Source organism: Armigeres subalbatus, chromosome 1, assembly GCF_024139115.2.
Source record: "Armigeres subalbatus isolate Guangzhou_Male chromosome 1, GZ_Asu_2, whole genome shotgun sequence".
NCBI classification, from domain to species: domain Eukaryota; kingdom Metazoa; phylum Arthropoda; class Insecta; order Diptera; family Culicidae; genus Armigeres; species Armigeres subalbatus.
Genome location: NC_085139.1, coordinates 214,361,334 through 214,384,733, shown reverse-complemented (window position 1 = coordinate 214,384,733; position 23,400 = coordinate 214,361,334). Strand labels below are relative to the sequence as shown.

The 23,400-nt window shown below is 43.1% G+C and overlaps 1 protein-coding gene across 3 annotated transcripts in view; it reads right to left on the bottom strand.

The window, feature by feature from the left end:
- Positions 1 to 12,686: 12,686 nt before the first annotated feature.
- Positions 12,687 to 23,400, bottom strand: part of LOC134205756 (cadherin-86C) — a 768,251-nt gene continuing 757,537 nt past the window's right edge. For all 3 annotated transcript variants that reach the window (XM_062681320.1, XM_062681322.1, XM_062681321.1), the window contains one exon: positions 12,687 to 16,699. In XM_062681320.1, coding sequence (XP_062537304.1) covers positions 14,338 to 16,699 — 2,362 coding nt within the window. In that variant the 3' untranslated portion in view covers positions 12,687 to 14,337. The remainder of the gene's footprint in view (positions 16,700 to 23,400) is intronic.

Sequence of the window (23,400 nt, the reverse complement as noted above, 5' to 3'; positions counted from 1 at the left end):
GAAATTTCAATCAAATTCGGCTGAAATCGACACAAATAGCCACCATACCGATAAATCTGTGGAGTTCTTTGCTGTTATTTGGCACTGGATAGTTCTTGATCGTTTCCACTTTGGACTCATCAGGTTTTAGTCCCTCGTCCGTCATCAAATGTCCATAGAATTTCACCGCAGTTTGGCACAACTTCAGTTTGCTACGATTTAGTTTCACTCTATTTTCTTCCAAACATACTAAAAGTGTTTCCAAACACCGGTTATGATCGATGAGAGCTTCTTTCAGCGTATCTCCACTTTCGAATAGTAGTATATCATCCGCAATACACTTTACTCTGTCCAAACCATGCAACACCTCCTGTAGCTTCATTTGGAAGATCTCTGGCGCGGGACTGATCCCGAATGGAAGTCTGGTCCAGCGGAATCTTCCATACGGAGTCCAGAATGTGGTGAAACAACTGCTTTCTTCAATCAGTACCACGTTCCAGAAGCCCTTTCTGGCGTCAATCGTTGTAAACACCTTGGCTTTACCGAGCGCTGGTAAGATTTCGTCGATGGTCACAAACTGTAAATTGTCCGCGCTTGACTAGGACAATATTACTCACCCACTCGGTGTGTCTGGGTTCCTTCGCAATTATACCGTCCTTTTCCAAGTTGTCTAATTCCTCGTTAAGTGCTGCACGTAAAGCAACGGGTACCCGCCGCGGTGACTGTATGCACAATGGGACTGACTCATCAACCTCTAGAGATACTACGCCCGGAAACTGACCGTAGCCGTCAAAAACGCCTTTATGCTTATTTATAATCTCCAGAGCGCTTACCCGATACACGTTGAGCAAATCGGATTTTGATTTTTTAGGTGGTGAAAATGTGACGGCATTGCAGAACTTCACAAATCCAAGTTTCATGCTAGCGTTCGCCGACAGCAACGGAATATGGTCCACTCTAACTATACCTGGAACACCAATTTATATCGTTTTCCATTACGTTTGCCGCTTATCCGTGTCTCTCCCACAACTTGAATAGAATTTCCTCCAAAGCTCTGCAGACGATATTTGGAGTGTGTTATCTTCTGGTGCTTTCCTCCGGTCATTTCTTCTAGAAATTTGAGGCCGATGATATTGGTATCTGCACCGGTATCCACTTCACACCGCACCGGTTTCCATTTTCCGTTGAGCTTCAGATCCAATTCGGCTAACACTCTTCCTCCTGATCCCGAACGGTCGTAGATCTTACGGATTTCCATTTCTTCTTCGCTGCTATTCTCTTCACCTTCGCTATCTTCTGTTGACGAAGAGCTGGACAGTAGATCTGTTCACCATTTTCAAAAGTATTTCAGAATTAAAGTGCCACCCCTCTATTTTAATGAGTATCTTAAATGGAGTCTCCTGACCAATTTTCAGCCAAATCCATGGAGATTAAGAGGTGCATCAAACGAGATTTGTGATTTTTTAGACTTTTTCATAGAAATGTCGTCTGAATGCATCGATTTAACTCCACATATTAGAAGCATTAGTCGTGAATAGCTTCTTTAGACTATTATCTACCACTTTGTCATTGATATCAGGATGTTTAGAGGGCCTATTCTATGACTTTTTAGTAGATTTGGCTGGAAAAAATGCCTAAAAACCAGAAAAATAATTTTAGGTGCTTCTGGAGGTAGAATAAATATTCAATATGTGTCCAATTCAATTATTCCGTTTATTTCCTTCGAGTGTTGCGGAAGTTTCGTCCATACATCACTTTATTCTGAAAAATAATCTTCGGGATGTAAAAATGCAGTTTTCATGAAATACTCAACATTTGAATAGGGTAGTCAAGCAAGACCATTCCCCCCATGCTAAAACAAAGTTGACCATGATTTATGAGCAATGTCATTTAGTATGCTCGATCCACTGGTATGGAACTAGAGTGGGCTATGTGGTAGTGTCAGGGCCTGCAGATCAAGAGGTCCACGGTTCGAAGTGCCTAGCAGTACAAGATATTTTAATTATTAAGCCAGGTGGTTAATTCCGTGTTGTCGATAACCTGTTGCGGTTAGAATCTTACTTTTAAATTGAGCATGATAAATATTGTTTTAATAAAGTATAAAAAACATCTTGATTTATTGGTTATCCTCTCCTTAGTTATAGTATCACACTCATGGCACAAACAGAACCGGATCGATCATTCCCATTAACAAACCATTACTTCACAATTGGTGACTGCAATGATAGACATGAACTTATTATAATCTCAATAATTGAATGAAAGTTGTTTGAAATTAGTCAGTGGCATGAGTGATGCAATAACCAAGAGGAGGGTATAGAATCAATCACATTCAAGTGTAGTTAACAACCCCGAAAGGTCATTGAAAACATGGCATTTTCCATAAGACTTGACAAAAAAAATCTTTATCTGCTCGGCGCCTCGAACCGTCGACCTCTTGATCTGCAGGCCCTGACACTACCACATAGCCCACTCTAGATCCATACCAGTGGATCGAGCATACTAAATGACATTGCTCATAAATCATGGTCAACTTTGTTTTAGCATCCATGGGGGAAATGGTCTTACTTGACTACCCTATTCAAATGTTGAGTATTTCATGAAAACTGCATTATTACATCCCGAAGATTATTTTTCAGAATAAAGTGATGAATGGACGAAACTTCCGCATCACTTGAAGGAAATAAATGGAATAATTTAATTGGGTACATATTGGAAATTTATTCTACCTCAAGAAACACCTAAAATAATTTTTCTGGTTTTTAGGCATTTTTTCCAGCCAAATCTACTAAAAAGTCATAGAATAGGCCCTCTAAACATCCTGATATCAATGACAAAGTGGTAGATAATAGTCTAAAGAAGCTATTCCCGACTAATGCTTCTAATATGTGGAGTTAAATCGATGCATTCAGACGACATTTCTATGAAAATGTCTAAAAAATCACAAATCTCGTTTGATGCACCTCTTAATCTCCATGGATTTGGCTGAAAATTGGCCAGGAGACTCCATTTAAGATACTCATTGAAATAGAGGGGTGGCACTTTGAATCTGGAATACTTTTTAAAATGGTGAACAGGTCTACTGGACAGCTCTGAATCACAGTGCTTATGTTTAAGCAGTTTCACTGACTTCCTCTTCTTCTTCTTATCCTTTTCTTCTCTGCAGACACGCTCGAAATGATTTTTTCCTCCGCATTTCTTGCACCTCTTTCCCCAGCTGGACATGCGCCTTTCGTGAATTGATGGCGGTCACCACAAAATTTGCAGCGGGGAAGTTTTGACGACGAGGACTTCATTTTGTGCACCTCTCCTTTCGATTGGCCGAATCGGGCTTCCCCAATCTCTTGATTCCTGCAGAATGTAACTGCTTCCGCCTCTGTGATGTTCGTCTTGGTCAGCATTTTCTGACGGAGATGCGGCCAACGATTCGCGGTCACAATTTTGAACGTAACCAATTCTGTTGAAAGATTACCCAACTTTGCTAGGCGAGCCTGGTGTTTCAATCTGAGTACGAAATCCTCAATGGACTCCGCTGGATGCTGTTGAGCCTCGAAGAAGTCAAGTCTGTCGATATTTATATTTCTTCCGATGACGACCTTTGCCTTGATTGCTGCGATTGCCTGCGTCAAATCTGCTTTTTCTGCGGCTGTAAGCTCGAAATTGCTGTATTTTTTTAACGCAGCCCCGATCACTGACATAAGCAAACTGACCTTTCTGTCTTTATCTGCAGCCGGCCACTTGTCTATTCCAACACTTTTGCCGTAATGTTCCCAGTTGGCGATGAAAAACTCGAAATTTTGTTCCATGTCGCCTTCCACCGACAACGGTGGTGGAAGAGGAACAAACGCCGGAACTCTGGCTGCCGCTGCTGGGGCTGTATTCATTTGTTGCATCTGCTGCAGCATTGCATCGAACATAGCCTTTTGGCTTTGCATGTATGCGTGAATCTCCTCTGGATTCATGTTCAGCAACGGGAAAATCCTTGGATCTAAGCTGGAAAACGAGCACTATTCGTATTACGCAATGTAAACGTTCCACTCGCGAACGCGCACTATTTCCGCGATGATTATGTCGTTCCGCTTCGACGCCGACTTTTCCTCGACAAATTTTCCGCGATTATTCAATGATTAGCACAGCATTTTTATCGTCGATAAAGATACCAAATACAGATTTGTTGCGTTTTTATCAACACGGTCCGTGAGTTTCAGTTGATAAAGTAGGAACAGTGACAAAATCGGAGTAATTTTTTTGACGATTTTTTTGGTTAAAATTTTATTAAAAATAATATATTGCTGGGAAAATGATAGATTTTCAGGTTCTAACGTTTTAAAATGCTAAGGGACTATCCATAAACCATCGCCTTGAAATCAGCGACATGCACGTCTAAACTTGTTTGGGAATATGTTCAATCACTCCAACCAAACCTTGGCCTGTCGTGAATGTGAATCTGTATTGAGTTCCCGGTTATTATGACATTGAAGGCAACGAACAAGCTGATATGCTAGCAAGACTTGGATCATCTCGACAATTTATAGGTCTGAAACCATTGTGTGGTGTATCTGCGTATGCTCTTAGAATGGAACACAAATCCTGGGAACAATCAAAAATAGAAGACATTTGGAAAAACACCTTAATTGCGAGCAGTCAAGGCGTTTTATTAAACCCAACGTATTTAGTACTCGCAAAATTGTAGATCTTCCCAAATCAGATCTAAGTACTTACGCAGGTCTTATAACAGGCCATTGTCGGAGTCAAAATCACTTGAAGCTGTTAGGTAAACTTCAAGATGATGTATGTTGTTTTTGTGGCATATATGTTGAGGACTCGGAACATCTTTTATGCCATTGTCCGTCAATTTTAAAATAAAATATTCCAATTCTGCAACAGGGGGCCTGATAGAACCTTCTGAAGTTTGGAGAACAAATCTCAATACGGTAGTAAAGTTCATCAGAACCAACGAATTGGGACAACGCAATAGATCAAACAAATGGTCGCAGTGATCGAAATACCCAATAAGGAAAAATCCATAAACCACGTGAACATTTACAATGATCTGAAAACTCACCCAATGAATACCCAACAAGTCGAATAAGCTAGTTTTTTTGGCTGAAGAAGGCTATTTTTGGTTGAATTAGCGCTCTATCAGCTTCCAATGTTGATTGGGTATGTACAATATGTGGAATATTTTGATTTGAAAAATGTATTGGAGGGTCGTGGGTTCGAGTCCCATCGTAGGGAAAGAGATTACCTAGCTAAATGGACTCACTGGGATATCATACCTAACCTCATTCATAAGATATGTCAAAGATATGTCAAAGTCGTTCTGAAAATTTGGTATAGAAATGATCTGAGATCCAGGACATTATATCTGGTTTTGAACAAAGTCGTTGAATAGACATTATTATCGACTATTTAAGTAAAGTTGAAAAGAGAATGCTAGTTGTTGTTGAATGACTACTTCATTTTTTGGGCAAACAATGTTGGAACAAATGTTTTCATGCTTAGTAGTATAATTTTTAATCAACGCTGGCTGGATAAATCTGACAATACTGAATTTTATTCCATTGGCAGTTGTTACTTGGGTATTTCCTGATACATTCGAGGATATGAGCTCCAAAACAGTTTGGGCGGCCTAGGCCATCCGATTTTTTAGCTATATCAGAACCCCAGATAACAATTTAATCCTTCATTCTGAAGTAATAAAGTACAAACAAACCCGCATCTTGTCACTTTTATTTCGGAAGGCGGTGAAGAGAATCCTGCCTTGTTAGTTACGGCCATATTACAACTAGTGCTTGAAAGATTGTAAATACAAAATTTGGCCTAAATCTAACCCAAGTTATTTTATTTTAAATGCTAAATCTCTAAAAAAAAATGATTTTATTTTCTTGTTGATAAAAACAGAATAATTTAGTTGATGAAATCGGAGCGTGAAGGATATGTCTGAACAAAAGATATTTTAGTTACAAGATTAAGATTGTCGCTGTCGTTGCTGTCCGGAACATTTTTTGCTGGCGAGGATAGGTGCTTAATGCCAATGAAGGAAAAATACATACGATTTGACAGTTCGGTACCCAACAATTGATAACTCAACAAGGGATGACTCATAGTAATTTATTATCAAAATTAGAAATACATGAATATCAAACAAAGTAACAAAGTCGAAAATAAAAATGATTTCCCATTTTTCAATTCATTTCACAAATATGAATCATTCTATGCCTTGGAAAGGCAAAATGCTTGAATGGTACCCGTTATTTCTTGTCGAAATTGCTTACAGAATCCTTCACAGGTACGCAGAAGCAATTCATAATAAACTACAGGAGGTGCAATTTATTTCATCAACATCAATGTTGTTTGCGGTATTATTTACGGAATTATAAAGAATGACTAAAATTTTCCATTTTCGAGTCGAAAACGTGACAAAATCGGATTGAAAATGTGATAAAATCTGGGGTAGACGAAATCAGGGAGTGACAAAATCAGGTTAACACTGTATTCACATTTGTAACATTTCTTCATATGTTTTATATATACATTTAAAAAACAATTTTAAACGGATCTAAAATGGTAAAAATTATTTTTCATGTAATTCAAGCGTTTCTGAAATGTTTTTTTTTAATTTTTTGTGTGAGTTACAATTTGTTCAGCAATCTCCAAATATTTTTTCTCGCTCATTCGCTGTGTTTACGTTTTCGCTTCGTCGTTTTGGCGTTATTTCAACCCGGACCCGTCATGGGAGATATCGCGGCCAATCCGGTCGCGAATAACACGCGACAGCGTTCATTGAAGGTGGCTGTTTCCGACGAGGGAGGTGAAAGCTTCTCTTGAGCAACAAGTACTCCTCGCTCAAGGATGGTGACGCCGGTAATCCACTGGGCACCACGAGAAAGAAAGAAGCAACAGCCACTGTTGCATAATAAATTACCAGAGCGGAAGGAGAAGTGCCCAAAGATTTTCGTGGTAGTGGACCCGTCAGACCTTCACCCCGACCTCCGGAAACTGATCGCCCGGGGCCTAGATTGTACCTTTCGACTGTGCGTCGAAAGTGTAAAACTAATGACCGAGGGAAGGTCTCACTTCGACAAGGTATACCTGAATGCGAAACGGTTCCAGTTTTACACACACGACGTCCCCGGCAGCAAGCCCCTCAAAGTCGTGCTGCGTGGACGAAAAAGAGCTGAAGGAAGCTCTGGAGGAAAGTGATCTGACACCGATCAGCACATACAAAAATCGCCGGCACGACACTTCCCGGACCTACCGTGATCAGCTGTACCTGGTGCACCTGGAACACGGTACCACCACACTGAAAGACCTCAAGCAAATCAAGACCATAAACAGCACCGTTGACGAGTGGACGAAGTACAAGCCCGTGTATCATGACGTGACGCAGTGACAGTCTCCGCTTCGGCCATGGCACGCGGAACTGCTTCATGAACGCATGATGCACCCGGTGCGGCGGAGACCACGACATCGATGAGTGCGAGCGAATGGAAGACGCTGACCCCAAGTGTTCCAACTGTGGGGAAAAGCCCCATGTCACCACAAAGCCCTGCCCGAAACGCGCCGAGTTCTGTGAAATCTGCAAGAAAGCTTCCTCGAGAAATTTTCCAGCCCGAAGCTCGCCCATTACTCGACGAACGAAACTTCCTGACAATCTCGCCCATGCGGCGGACGATCCTCGTTCTTCCACCGCTGCAATCGCAAAGAAGTCTCGCAGCTGCTGCAGCCTCGGTCCCACCGGTAGTTAAGCCAAGCAAAGCGACATTCAGTCCGTCCACCAACGAATGGCCGACACTCCCTCCTCTAGGATTCTGCTGGCAGCAAGATGAGCCTCCTCTACCCCGGAGGATTCCGCTCCGCTCTTCATCCCGCTCCGATATTGAGCAAACTTGTGGCTCGGCTTCGAAGCTGCAAATCCCGGTTCGATCAGATCTACACTCTGGGCCTGGGTAATTAAAAATGGCTTCTAGGTTGGGTATGGTAAACTGGAACGCTTGCTCGCTCAAGAGAAAAATCGTCGAGCTCAGTGATTTTCTTCAGGAGAAGGGGATTGACGTGGCTTCCATCACCGACATCCACCTGAAGTCCGAGGTAAGCGCAACAATTCCGGGTTTTATGCTGGTGAGGCTCGATTGAACAAGCTCGAGAGGGGGAGGAGTCGTATTCGCCTTGCGAAGCAACATCACCTGCAGCCTGCTGTCGTGCTTCAAGCTGTAAATAATCGAAGCCTTCTGGAGTGGAAGTAACCATCTCTTTTGGAGTCGTCACGTTCATCGTGTCTTACTGTCCCACACAAATCAAAGTCGACGACGTCAAAGTCGGCCGAACTACGAAGGGATATAGTCAAGCTCACTCGGCGGCTGGGGTTCATCATCGCTGGAGATCTGACCGCAAACACCAATAGTGGAGAAACACCGTCTCAAACCGGAATGGAGTCGTCTGGTCCAACGACGAGCTGGACTGCCACTACACCATCTTGAGCCCTGAAAGCCCAACCTGGTTGACACAGTCCGGGGCCCATTCAACATTCGACATCTTCATCATGAACATGAACGATCACAGAAGGGTATGATGGGCAGGACATGTTGCAAGAATGCCAGACAGCAACCCTGGAAAGATGGTGTTCGCTTCCGATCCGGTAGGTACGAGACGGCGCAGCGCAGCGAGCGAGATAGGCAGAGCGCAGCGAGCAGAGATAGGCAGACCAGGTGCAAAACGACTTGGCGAGCGTGGGGCGTATTCGAGGATGGAGAGATGCGGCCTCAAACCGTGTATTGTGGCGTCAAATTGTTGATTCAGTGTTATCTGTTTAGATGTAGACTAAATAAATGAAATGCAGAGGAGGCAGCCAAAATATGTCGCCATTTCGTCATTTCACACAATCTTGGACAGAACTTCATCAGTCCACATGCGGCAGCAGTCAGCGAGCTTGCAAGCAACACAGCCATCTGACTCCAAACGACTTCTCGGAGGAGCTGGCAAATTGACGGTCTTTATACATTATAGACCTCTTCATGTTTTCAAAAAGTATCGAAAATTCAACCGGCCAGCCCAGAATCACAATTCTTTTGTCAAAACAAGTCTCCTGTCCAATTTTCAGCTAATTCGTAAAATTTCAATGTGGCTCAAGTCAATTTAGTGTTTTTAGGCTATTTTCAATTTTGAAAAAATCTAACGAGAGATATAGGTAAACGCCGAACACTATCGCAACAACATCTATACGGACGCTTTTGGTGTGCTCTACAAGTCTTGTGAACATTGTAATTCGTCCAATAGTCTAAGACGAATTAAGTACTCTCCATTTAATTCCACCAATTAATTTTCGTTATCTTTGCAGATACGTATTTCGACCACAACTGTGTGGTCGTCTTCAGTGTCTCGTACTTGACTTGAAGTCGAGTCAAGTACGAGACACTGAAGTTGTGGTCGCAATACGTATCTGCAAAGATAACGAAAATTAACTGGTGAGATTAAATTTCGAGTACTTAATTCGTCTTCGACGGTTGAATACATTCCACTAAAGAGCTAATATATTTTTCTGATTGTAATTCGTTTCCGTTCACGTTTCGACCACGTTAAAGTGATTTTCGAGATTTTAAGGGCATAAAACGTTGTTTCCCCTTAAAGTCGTTGTTCCACAAAATTCTTGAACTTATGACAAATCATTGCTAATTTACTATATTATTATTCCTCTTTTTCCTCATAACTGAGTAATATAATTCCCAATTAGTGATTTTACGTTAAATTCTTAAAAATCAGATGCTGAACATTTGTCATAAATTTGTACGTCAAACAAGTTGTTCGAACAAAGAAGCTTTGATTTCACTTGTTACTAAGATGCACTTAATGATTAAAGCATACAGACATATGATGAAATGAACCAAATTTGGAAGTCGTTTGTTGTAAGCATCAAATATCGTATGATTTCATTTCTGTTTTGATCGAATAACTTGTTTGAAGAAATCCTAACATGCAAAATTATGACAAATGTTCAGCTTCTGATTTTTAATAATTTAATGTTGAATCGCACATTGCCAATTATATTACTCAAATATCCAGGGAAAAAAGGGAATAATAATATAGTAAAATAGCAATGATTTGTCATAAATTCAAGAATTTTGTAGAATATCGGAAAACAATGTTTTTATGGACTTAAAAGCTCAAAATCACTTTAACATGGTCAAAACGTGAACGGAACGAATCGCAATGTTCACAAGACTTGTAGAGCACATCAAAAGCGTCCGTATAGATGTTGTTGCGATAGTTTGCGGCGTTTATATCTCCCGTTAGATTTTTTTCACAATTGAAAATAGCCCAAAAACACTAAATCGACTTGAGTCACATCGAAATGTTATCCGAATTATCTGAAAATTTGACAGAAGGCTTATTTCAGCATAAGAATTGTGATTCAGGGCTGACCAGTAGAAATTTTGATACTTTTTGAAAACATGAAGAGGTCTATTATACAATCATCAAAAACATGAAGGTCCCAGGCTTCGACAGCATCCTAAATCTCGAGCTCAAACACATGAGTGCTCCATTCTTTGAGCCCCTTTCGCTGATCTTTAATCAGTGCCTGCGACTCAGCTACTTCCCATCGTCCGCGAAGTCTGCAAAAGTCATTCCCATCCGGAAGCCTAGGAACAATCCTTCTTCTCCAAAAACCCCAGAAGGCTGACCCCATACCAACTAACCCGAGTTACCGACGTCCTCAGACGGAACAAGTTTGTCTCAAAAACATCCGCCATTGCCCTACCCGATGTCGAGAAGGCATTTGACAATGTATGGCATGGTGTACAAACTACAACACTAAAATCTTTCCAGCTACCTGATGAAAATCATCAACAATTATCTGTCGGCAAGGACCCGGAATGTCTCAATCAGCGGAGCAGGTTCCAATGCGCTAAAACTCATAATCTGAAGCTTCAACGAGTGCAAAACAAGTTCCTGAGGATGATCCTCAAAACTCCTCCGACGACACGAAAATCTGAGGTCCATCGATTAGCTGATACCAAATCACTTCACGAGTGCATTTGCGACTGTAACGATCGGTTTACTTGCATAACTTCGGACCAGGCCGCTATTAGGGCCCTAGTTCCAATCTAGGTGATCAAATGTTCAATGTAAATATTAGTGCACATAGTAGCTAGGTTATCATATTTAAAACAAAAACTAGTGCCTCTTCAAGGTCATTATGTTAAATCCGGGAAGGGTCGTTTGGCCGCAACCCATTCGGCCGTAAACCATTTGGCCGAATGCCACTAGGCCGAACAAGCCATTTGACCGAAAAGGTCGTTTGGCCGAAAGGGTCATTTGGCCGAAATGGTCATTTGGCCGAAAGGGCCATTAGGCCGAAAAGGGTCATTTGGTCGAAAAGGTCGTTTGGCCGAAAGAGTCCTTTGACCGAAAGGGTCATTACGCCGAAACGGTCATTTAGCTGAAAAGGTCATTTAGCCGAATGGGTTGTTTGGCCGAAAGGGTTGTCTGGCCGAATGGATCATTTGGCCGAATGGGTCATTTGGGCAAAAGGGTCATTTAGCTGAAAGGGTTATTTAGCCGAAAAGGTCGTTTGGCCTAATGACCCTTTCGGCCAAATGATTCTTTCGGTCAAATGACCCTTTGGCCTAATAACCCATCCGGCCAAATGGCTTTCGGCCTAATGATCTGTCCGGCCAAATGGTATATTCGGCCAAACAACTTTCGGGCTAGTGGCATTCGGCCAAATGGCTTTTGGCAGAATGGGTTTCGGTCAAAAATCCTCCCCGTTGAATCAAACTTAGAATAAATTAATCAAATATAATATAAATAAATAATTAAAAATTATACTTTTTCTTTTCTTTATTAAAGAGGCTTGCAGCCTTAGGCTGGCTCACCTCAAAAAAAAAAAAAAAAAAAAAAAAATTATACTGTTAAATGCTAAAGACGAAGGGCCAAGTCAGCCAAATACTTGGAATGTACAATTATTGTAATACGTTATCAGGAAAGTTATTGGATACGTTACTGTGGAGATCACATAACGTATCTGTGAAAGGTACAATGACGTAGTAGAATATGTTTAACGTAAATAATTATTGAATTCATTGACAATAATGCATTTTCGTTTTGTTGTTTTAAAACAACATTGCGCATTTAAGGGTTAAATGGACTAGTATAAACTCGTCTTTTGTCCAAGTTGTCACTCCCAAGAACGTCAAGTGCACTAGTCCGCGGATTGAAGTTCATCGGGAGGCCCTAGCGGGAGGTTGTTCTAAAAATGCGAAAAGGTATCTGCGACGAAGAAAGAAGACGCTCGTAGAAGTAAATATGTGTCTTTGCAAAGGTTGTGGCAAGCCACGGCACAAAGGTGATTCTAATATCGTCAAAGCTGGCGGAAAGAGCTACGCGGATGTCCTGAAGACCAGGAGAGGAGAGCAAAACTCTCAGGTCTAGAAAAAGATGGCAGTTTTCTGTCAGATCCCTATGCGCAGTTGAAATCGTCCAAACGATCCAAACGCCGCTGACTTGATTGACGCAATGTGAGGTCAGTGTGGAAAGAAATATGTGGACATACAAGTAGCCTTATTTCATGTACCTATGCAGATTTGGAATACTAACTGAATTCAGCAAGAAATCAGACTTATTTTACAACGGTGGTGTGCTTGTTTGTATTTTATGGAGCTCAAGAAAATGGAAACGGTTTTTCGGATAATGAAATCAGCTTTCAGTTTATTCAAAATATCGTCTTTTGTATTTCTTATTCTGCTTTTGCTAAAGTATAATTCTCAATTTACAGAGTTCTATTTAAGTAACTTCTATAAACCTCTTATACACAGGACTATGAATACTTTCTACCCGCAAACGGGAGCGAAAAAAGGGAGCAAGCTCACCATCGTACAATTACTTTTTACATAAACCTTAACTTCTACTTTACAGGTGAGGAAAGCGCCTATGCTTCCCGCGTTATGGCTTACAGCCGTAATATCCAAAACTGAACGCTGTCAGTTGATAGTCGATTCAATGAAACCTACTTTAAAAATATAACACAGAACGAGGATTAGATTCACTTGCAATTGCTTGCCTAAATTTTCAAACGTTTTCCGATTTGTACACAAACAAAAACACAACTAGGGCGAAACAATTTTCTTCAAACTAAAAAACAGAACAGTCACAGATGCGCGCACGCGTGCGTTTTGTTCGAACCTGGAAGATTGCGTACATTCTGAGCTTAAGAAAACTAGTTATTTGATAACTAGCCTAATATCGGTATCAAACGTAAGATTAAAATAGTTAAAACAATATCCAATGGGAAGTCATGGAATGCGTTCGCACTTATCACGATTGATTGATTCGCTTTCTACGCGTCGGAAAACTAATATTTACAGAGCGACTTACTTAGAAATAAAATGAACAATTTACATACAGTAGAGTAGTAGCTGTTGGCTAACTTATCACCTAGAAATGACACTTTGTAGGAGGGAGGGGGTCTGCCACGTAAAGAATTAGGAATCTAAAACGAGTAACTTTCACCAAAAACGACAATGTCGGCGGCTGGTGTAAGGGGGGTAGGAGGTGGCAGAGTTTCGCGATATTAGTAGTGTGAAACTACTTTCATAATCTCATTATAATTTTTCTATGTTTGATTACACTTAAATCATATCGTACTCAACGTTTTTGATTTTTTTTGCTAGAAAAAAATGGCGCTCTTTTCACGTTCGAATGTGGCGGGTAAAAGTGAACTTCTCTTAGAACTTATGGCAGTTTCACGTTCCTTACAACTTTAGAATTTGCTTGCAGTAGTGTGATCCCGCGACACGAGGATTGGTCGGATCAACGATTTGCTTATCAATTTTGTACTCTGATTAGGAAAAAAACATTCGAAGAAACAATTCCTGACGCTTTACAGGGATCCAAAAATGGGACAAAAACATTAAAAATCCTAAAATGTATAACGTTTTGACTCAAGCGTTTTAAAATTGTGATTTGAAATTTTCTTTTCGAATCCCATCAAAGTATAGATTGGAAACTTAACAATATTCCGATTACAATTTCAACAGGAAATGTGGAAATGAAACTTGAAAGTCAGTCACAAAAGAATTGTTTAAATAGGTATTTGCCCCATTTGGATCACTGCGCATTGGGAAGCTCTTCATCCATCTAACTACGATAACGTCCAAACCTTATTTCAGTTCGTCAACTTCACCACCATCATCGCTCTCATCGCTAGCTTTCCCGACTACAAAGCGCCAGCTATTGCTATTGGCTGTGTCCGCGTCGTTGCTGCTGCTGCTGCTGTTCGGCTTCGGAGTGGTGCTGCTCGCTGCTCTTCCGCCTCTGCCGTCGCTTACTAAGCTGCTGAGCAGACTGCTGCGGCCGCTGTTAGGAGAACGGTGGAGTGTCGCTTTCGGACCGGATCTGCCGGATGCGTACGTCGTCGTACGCGATGGTGAAGATGCTCTTCTTGTCCGTGAGGGGGTGCCGTTTGCTTTTGTTGTGCAGCAGGGAGTTCATGGCGATGCCGGAGTCGTGGTCGTCTTCCAGGGTGGAAGCGTTGAGGGTTTTGGTCGTGGTGGCCGGGGCGGCCGCCGTGCTGGACGGTTCCGACAGTCGAGGACGCGGTTCTTTGACCTCGTGCTCGTGTATGGGAGATGGTTTCGAGATGGAGGAGTCGACGATCTTGATTTGGACTTTGTTGTCCCGATTCACGATGGGGGGCGTTTCCGGGTAAAGATAGTGAGGAAGCTTGTCCGGAGGTGGAGGAACTTGAGAATTAGCATCGTATTCCGCTTCGAATCGATGCTCGGAGTGCTGAAACAGAGGATGGCTTGCACCCTCGTTGGAGGATTGAGACTGAACCTTTTTCGCTAGTTGAATGTCTTCCTTCAAAAGACGAGCATCTTTGGGAGGGGATGTTCGTGGCATTGGTTCGGGTTTGCCTGTTTTTGGCTCGTCTTCCTTCGACGACGATGAAACGAGCTTCTTTTTAACAACCTTCTTCGTATTCTCATATTCTTTCCACTTCACTGGCTTTTTCTCAAGAGAATCATCTTTCAGATTGTGATACCAATCCATATATTTCGCAGGAATTTCTCTACCGTCCTCTAACCTTTCCTTCGACAACGACTTGGCTATGCGAGGAGGTTTCGGCGCAGGGCCCTTCTGCGATCGAGAGGGCGATTCGGAGGTTGTCAGTCGTATCCTTGTGGAAGTGCTTTCTGATTTGTTGTCTTTCCTGGATATCCTCTGTTGAATGCCAGATCGTGGTGAAACCGTTACCGACTTGGATGTGGTCGTTACCTCGTACGTGTAGTCTTCCATGTCCGAATTGATGTCCAGGCTATCGGCTGAAAAATATTTCTGCACCACTTCTTTATCGGACCCGTCGGAGTCTTCAAAGTACTTCACATTTTTCTTGTAGACCTTCTTTCGCCTATCCTTCTTTTTGGTATCTTTGTCCTCCAATGAATCGGAAATTTCCATCAGCACGTCCTTCTTCAGTCTCTCTTCGTTCTTTTTTCGCCTCAGAATACTTGCACGGGTTTCGCCGTGTCTTGGCGGCGACTTGCGGGGTTCCTCTTCCTCCTGAATGGGCGTTCGGATTTTTCTCTTAACCGATTCCACTGTGATGAATCGCTTCCCTCCTCGGACATTTGGATCACCGCTAGGCTTGTATTTGGTCTTCTTGCGAGTACGTTTTCGCTTGATCAGATAAACATCATCCGGACTGTCTGGTGGGCTGTACTTCACGTATTCATACTCATCCTCCGAGAAAGAATCGTCGTTCTCGCTTTTGGTTCGCCTACGTTCCACCTTCACTGGTTCGGTTTGCGTTGCCGTTTCGCAATCGGTCTGCGTCGCAACTACCGCCTGGCATGGAAGGCTTTGCGTCTCCATCGCCTGATCCTGTACCTTGTACTTCTCTTCGAGTTTCTCTTTTTCTAGCAATATCCGTCTCAAAAGTGCGTTTTGTTGCTTCAGAGACATTTCCAACTCCTGTTGGATCAATGAGTGATTTGACACTGCGTGCGTAATCTGAATCTCATTCTCATCGTCGTCTTTGTTAGAACCCCCGCGGTTCGATTTTTGCTCTTGTCCAATTTTAACCTCGGTCACGTGATCACCCCGGTACCCAGGAACTTCATTTGGAATAGTCTGAATGAATGTCGTACCGGGAAGTAACTGATAGTGTTCCCTAATAATCTGTTTTCCATTCGCCTGTTCCTCGATGTATCTCCTCATCAATATCTCCTTCCCGCCGTTATCAACCATTATGTACTGCCCCTGACCTCCCACGTCACCGCCTCGACGTTCCCCGCCTCTTTGCGGCACATTCACGTAAATGTTCTCCTCCTCATTTCTTCCTCTGGTAATCAACCGCAGAATCTCCGCATTGCCATCTTTGATATAGTATTGATCCCTCGGTTCCAGGGAATCCTCCACGCCGATCCCACCTTGCCGTTTGAAGCTCCCTCTACGTTCGTAGTTCAAGTCGCTACCCCGATCCATTTCGTGTCGTCGCATGGAATCGTCGTCGATTTGGGTTTGCGTTGGATGCTGATGAACCCGTCGCAGCGTCTGGTACTCCGGATCGTGCTCGTCCACATCCTCGACGTAGATTTCCCGCTGTTCGTTGTTCAGTAGATTGCTGCGAGAACGATGCAAGCCATCGCCGGCGCCGGCACCTCCGCCGCTGCCTCCACTGGAGCCGTGATTTTTGGCCGATTTGGATTTGTATTCGTTTCTGGAAAAGCAGCATAAAATGAAAATTGATTAGTTTATGGTGGTCCAGCGACATTCGTTCGCGAATAAAATAGAGCCAAATTAGAATGCAACTAGACGAGCCTAATAGCAAACAGGCTAACTCAGTCCCTATACGGTTTATATCTTCCGACCAACAACGAAATTATTCACTATGCAAATGAACACTGGTATTGGCATTACTGCAACGTGGTCGCAAAGCTCATTCGCTGCTCATCGACCAGATTCGTTAATCGAATGGCTAGAGTTGTTAATGGAAGGAGGGGGATGGGCACCCCTTCCCGAGGAAAAATTTAGCTATGCAAGGTCAGACCAAAACTAGGTCAAGGACATCCGGTTGTGGTGTTCCGGATGCCTTCCACCGAATTTGTTTTTTTACTTTGGTTTTTATTATGCTTGGTCTTACAGACTGAATGGGGCATTCAAAGAAATGAGCAAAATGCCAGTCATGATTTTGTGTTTAGATAAAAAAAAAACAAATATTTATCGTTCTTTTTTTTTTTTTATTAACTTGCTTTCAATATGGACAATGATAAATCATGTTATATTTATTTATTAAAATTAGTTTTATTCAAGCTAGAGCATTGTACTATCATTATTGATTTCGGTATGATTTTATTCAAAAAATAAGGTAAAGACGTCATGCTTTTCAGTGAAATTATTGAATAGAAAAAATCTCTTAGAATAGTTTTTCACATCGTGTTGGACTGTTTTATAGCACTACCCATTTTTTGCATCACCGACGAGGTACTCCTCGTGGTTCATTTACGCCCGATCAAGAATCAGCCGAAAGCTGTACATTTTTTTTACTCCTACTACTAGATTTATAGCGATGATATTTTGATCGGGAATTTGAAGTTGGATTTTTTATCTCCCTCATGTCCAGCCATTTCCGGGTCCTAGATGCAGAGAAAAGCCTTTAGCTGATTTCAGGTACCTTAGAACCCTATTTGCATCTAGACTAGACTCCCGGTTCGTTGGCATCGAAACCAATGATGCAATGATTCGAAATTCGCACCGTGCTTCAATTTTCATCTTGTTCTTCTTGAAGGTCCACTTACATCCGACGGTCTACTGTGTCTGTCACTAGTTCTCACCTATGGTCTATGATCTTGAAGTGACTGGATTTCTTGCCCGCATTCTGCCACGCGTACTTCTCTGGACATTTCATCGCTTCGGAGCAAATACTGGATTCATTCGGTGTATTTTTTTTTCTACTCTTTATTTATGTGAATTTTTAAATTTTAAGTTCTTCACTAAAGAAGTTTTCGGATGGGCAAACTTAATTAAACTAATTAAATCGCGGTTTTAATAAGAGAAAAATAAAATAAACGTATATTCACTTGGTATAGAAAAAAACGGAAGTTTCACTGTCAAGCACCGCCCAGTGGTGTGTAAATTGGTAGGGGCACACGACGTGCAGTGGTTGCCATCTCAAAACCCCTGTTCAAGCACAGCACTACTCCAATCCTAGCTTGGACCGAAGTACCTTGAAGACAGCGGTAGGTAGACCCTTAGTCATGAGGTCTGCCTGTTGGTCTGTAAAACGCACGAACTTGATTTCAATTTTACATTGTTGTACCAACTCACGCAGAAAATGGAACTTGATATCGACATGTTTCAGCCGTTTGTAGTCCTTGGAATCCTCGGTGATCTTGGTCCTGGACTGGTTATCCTCATAGATTGGGACAGCTCCGTTCAACGGCTTCGCCAAATCCGCACCATCCACATGGTGTGACACGCAGCAGCTCCGCCTCCGTCGAGGACAATGCCATGGTCTGCTGCTTCCTTGTAAACCAGCCAATGGTACTCCCATACAATTGCATCACGCAGCCAGAAACCGAACGGCGATCATTTGGATCGTTCGCCCAGTCCGCGTCACAGAAGACTTGCAGCAATGGTACATTTGATTCCACCTTGAACACTAGACCAATGTCGAACGTTCCCTTGATGTAGCGGAGAATCCGTTTCAGGTGAATCCAGTGTTCTTCATTCGGACACGACTGGAACTGGCTAAAAAAATTCACAGCCGCCGCTAGATCCGGTCTCGTTGTGATCGACGCGTACATCAAACACCTCACCAGTTCGCGGTAGGGCCTCGACGTTCTCTGCTTCTCATCTCCTTTCTGCAGCCTCAGCCGGTTCTCCATCGGGGTTGAAACAGGTTTGCAATCCGACATGCCGAAGCGTCACAACGACGTAGATCACAAGGATCATCTTCTCCTTCCCAGTTCCATGCGTGTAGAGACGCATATCGTTGGCGCTTCTAATGAATCCCAGCTTACTAATGAAATCGTGGAACCTGTCGTTCCACGCTCGGGACGCTTGTTTCAACCCGTATTAGAGCGTTTCAGTCGACAGACCAGCTCATTCCCCTGATGGAACTCTTCTGGCTGGGTCATGTAGATTTCCGGCTAACTTGCCGTTCAAAAACGCAGCCTTGACATCCATACCCTAGAAACATTTTGGTTTTATGCTGGATTTATAACACTCTTGAAGAGTAAATTAAGGTCTTTAAGAGCGTTATAAAACTTAAAATGTTACTTGGGTAGTGTGTACTAACAGCCGGTCCTTGTTGGCAGAATACATATCTGTATAATCGAAGCCTTGCTTCTGCGTCAAGCCTCTCGCAACGAGCCTTGCCTTGAAACGATCCGCCTTCCCTCCACCGCAACGCTTCACTTTGAAGACCCATTTACAGGTGATCGCCTTCCGCGCAGGCGGCAGCTTGACCAACGTCCAAGTATTATTCCACTCCATGGAACTCATCTCTTCGTCCATCGCTGTCTTCCACGCCAGTCCTCATACTACTTCAACTCGGCGATCGAATTCGGAATGTCCTCAATGAAGTTCATGGCGTTTAAAGCGAAACTAGCATAATCCACATCCTTATGCCATGCAGGGGTCGACCGTACTCGTTGAGGCCATCCGTCGCCAGCTTGATCCGAGGCTTCACCATCTAAGTTGTCACCATCGACTTCTGCATCATCAGCGGAATTGTATTCTTCGTCTGAAAAGTTTTCTTCCTCAGGACCAACCTCGCTGTCGTCGTTGGTCTCCTCCATGCTCGCCGGTGCCACTTCAATCAACTGCTTGTTGGCATCGATCTGCTTCCACATTTTCGAAGAAGTCCACATCGCACGCTGTCACGATTGTTTTCTTCACAGGATCCCAAATACGATACCCATTGTATGCATAGCCGACTAGGATCGAGCTTCCGTCGCACGTGAACGAACACATCACAGCTGAAAACCCGAATGTTTGACACATCAGGGTTTCCCGACTCCCATAGCTCGTGCAGAGTTTGCTTCTTCTCTAGCGCTGCAGCTGGACTTCTGTTGAATAAATAGGCAGCCGTCAGCACAGCTTGCCCCCAGAACCTCTTGTCCACCGCCAAATCGTCCAGCATGGCCCGCGCCTTCTCAACGAGCGTCCGATTCATTCGCTCGCTTAACCCGTTTTGCTCCGGCGTATATGGCACCGTCCACTCTATCTGGATGCCTTTGTGAACAGTGGATCGACGTTCTTCACGAGACGAGAAAGGTTTTCGCGTTTGTTTACCCACTACGCACGATTCACAAACGATGATAGCACCGGTCGCACCGGTTGCATTCAACTTCACTCCCGATACCATTTTGTTCTGCACAAAACACTTCAAACTTCGTTCGTTCAAATGTCCATATCGACGGTGCCACAGTTCAAAGCCTGTATGAACTCGACCGCACGTCAACATTGAGGCATCATCCGCACTATGCCTTTCGGAATAAAAATCCAACCCATACAACTTGTTTTGCAATGAACCGTACGTGACGATTCCGAACCACTGTAAATGTTCACTTTCCCAGCTTCGAAAACGACGCGCAGCACCGAGAGCAAATTGCAACGCAACTGCGGAACGTACAGAGCGTTTTTAATTGTACAGTCTACAGGTTCACCTTTGATCATCGCTACCACCTTCACTGTGCGGTCGATGGGCTTCTTCAAACGATGCAGCTTACAGAACAATTCCTTGTCGCGCACAAGATGGTCCGTCGCTCTCGAGTCGATGAACCACTGCGTTCGGTTCTTCTCGGATAGGTTCACTCCACTGACACTCACAAAACAAAACACACACTCTTCCGTTCGCCAGATTCCGCCACGGTCGCCTTTGAATTCTGCTTCTGCTTCCGAGTTGACTTGTTCTTCCTGTCTGGACACTCGGCCAAGCTGTGGCCTTCCTTCTTGCAGCCAAAACATTTCAGCTTCCTTGCCGGCTTCGGCCCGTAGAACGCAGCCTTCGATTCGGAGTGAGATGACATATTCATGCCTTACCGCTTCGTCTCTTCGTCAAGTAGGCAACAATTGACGAATACGAGAGACAAGTTTTCCTCGGGCATGGTCTCCAATGCCGTCACAACACTTGTCGAACAACAGAAAGTGATCCTGCAGCTTACCTCCTTCGAACCGCATCGTCAACATTTTTCGCTTCAGGCGCATCCGGATGGCGATGCTGCGACGCTCGAACACCCGGTGGAGTGCATCCCAGATGCCTTTCGGCGATTCTTTGTCATGAATTAATTTGAGCTGTGAGTCGTGTATCCTCGAGACGAGCAGCGATTTGCATCGGCGATCATTCTTGAGCCGTTTTTCCAGTGCCTTTTTTCTTTTTTTCCTTCCTCTGTTGCGTGTCGCCTGGCAGCTTCTCCAAATCTGCGACGTCGGTTCGCACACACTCAAAAGCTCATGCTCCTCCAGGAGTACCACAATGCGGAATTTCCATGCCGCGAAATTGGAGCCATCGAACAGCGGCAATAGCAACACAGATTTCTCTTCCGTCATAACGCCCGACGAAACCGATAATTACTTTTGAATAACACGCGAAATGTGACCTGGGCCCAAAACCTAAAGAAGTTTTTGGATGGGCAAACTTAAAATGGAACTAAGATGTAACATAACCAACAATAAAATCAAAATAATTCAACTACAAGAAAAGAAGTACGGAATATCCAGGTGAACCTTAGTAGTAAAATTCCCAAGTAACACCGAACACATCTTTTTTTGCGGAGGTTTAAGATACTTGTTGTATGACGACAGTTAGAAAGATGAAATACAAAACATAACATGTTCGATGTAAGTTGTGAAAAGGTTTTTGTTAAACATACTACTTTTTGATCAGAGAAGATGTTTTGAATTACATTCTCACGACTTGCTGATAACATCTCATTTTTTACATTTGTTTTGGTTTTCAAGAAGTTTTGTTTTACACTCAACTCAGTTTTACTCTCAAGACACAGCTTTACACAGCTCAAGACATAAAACATGTCGCCAGAATGATTTCACAAACTTACAATTAACATGTTTATTTTTTGACATTTGTTTTGTTAGAAAATGTATAGTTATGATGCAGGCTCAGCTGAAATCGGTGTTTTGAACTTTATTTCAACATCTCTTCAGATCTAAACAATGGATATTTTTCATCGACTCTATCGTCTGTCGGGAGCTCGCACTACATATTGTTGTTCTGCAAACTCGAGCATGTGGTTACAGATGAACTTCGAAATATTAGTGCTGTCCAATGAGCAGCTCGAAGTAGCTCGAAGTTGTTCCCGTCCTGCTTGTTCTTTTTTGTCAACAAATGGGCATGAGCAGGACAGGAAGAAACTTTGAGCTACTTCAAGCTCTCATTTTTTTTCCAATTTCGTTTATTTGGTAGGCTCAGGCGTGTATAACACTTTACGGAGCCATGGTTCTTTGAGATATGTACAATCAATATCATTTTTTATGAAGTTAATAAGAGAAGGGAAGAAGCCAACGTACTCGTGGTGACTCGAGGTTAGGGTTTACAATGTTCAGGGATGGAAGGGATTAGGATTCGGAAATGAGGGAATCATCATAATCAAAGAATGTCAGCTGCTCATCCGGTTATTTGGTGTCAGTTACGATGTGGTGTGTCGTCGTGCTCGAAGAATGGTTCGACTGGGAGCATCTTCCGGATGGCCAGAGCTACGGAGCTCTACGGAACAGACAGGCAGAGACTTAAAAAAAACTTTGAAGAAAAAAAAAACAAAGTATTAGATTTTGATGTCAGAAGAACAAAGAAAACCATAAATGGTCTGCATATAGACAACATCACGATCTCCCAAAACACCGCGAACTTCCCTGAAGGGTTGTTTACCTCGGGCCACAAGGGTAGCCAATAGTCGCTCTCTGGAGGCGTCGTTTTCCGAGCAGAACCAAACTACGTGATCGATGTCATCATAATCGGCTCCGCACCTACATAAGTTGCTATCGACAAGGTTTATTCTGTACAGATGCGCGTTTAGTGAATAGTGATTGGACATAAGTCTCGACATCGTGCGAATGAAGCCTCGACTTAAGTCCGCACCTCTGAACCACGCTCGCGCAGAAACTTTAGGAACTATAGAAAATAGCCACCGTCCAAGTTCGTTGTGTGTCCAATTCCTTTGCCAACTCTGAAGAGTACTCTGACGGACTAATGGGAAAAACTCGTTGTTCGAGAGTTGTCTATTATAAACCTCACCTTCCTGTGCGCCCACCTTTGCTAGCGAGTCCGCCTTCTCATTGCCGTAGATTGCGCAGTGAGATGGGACCCAAACAAAGGTAATCTTGAATGATCTTTCGACCAAAACACACATCTGCTCTCTTATGTTTGTAAGAAAGTAAGATGCGTGCTTAACAGGTTTC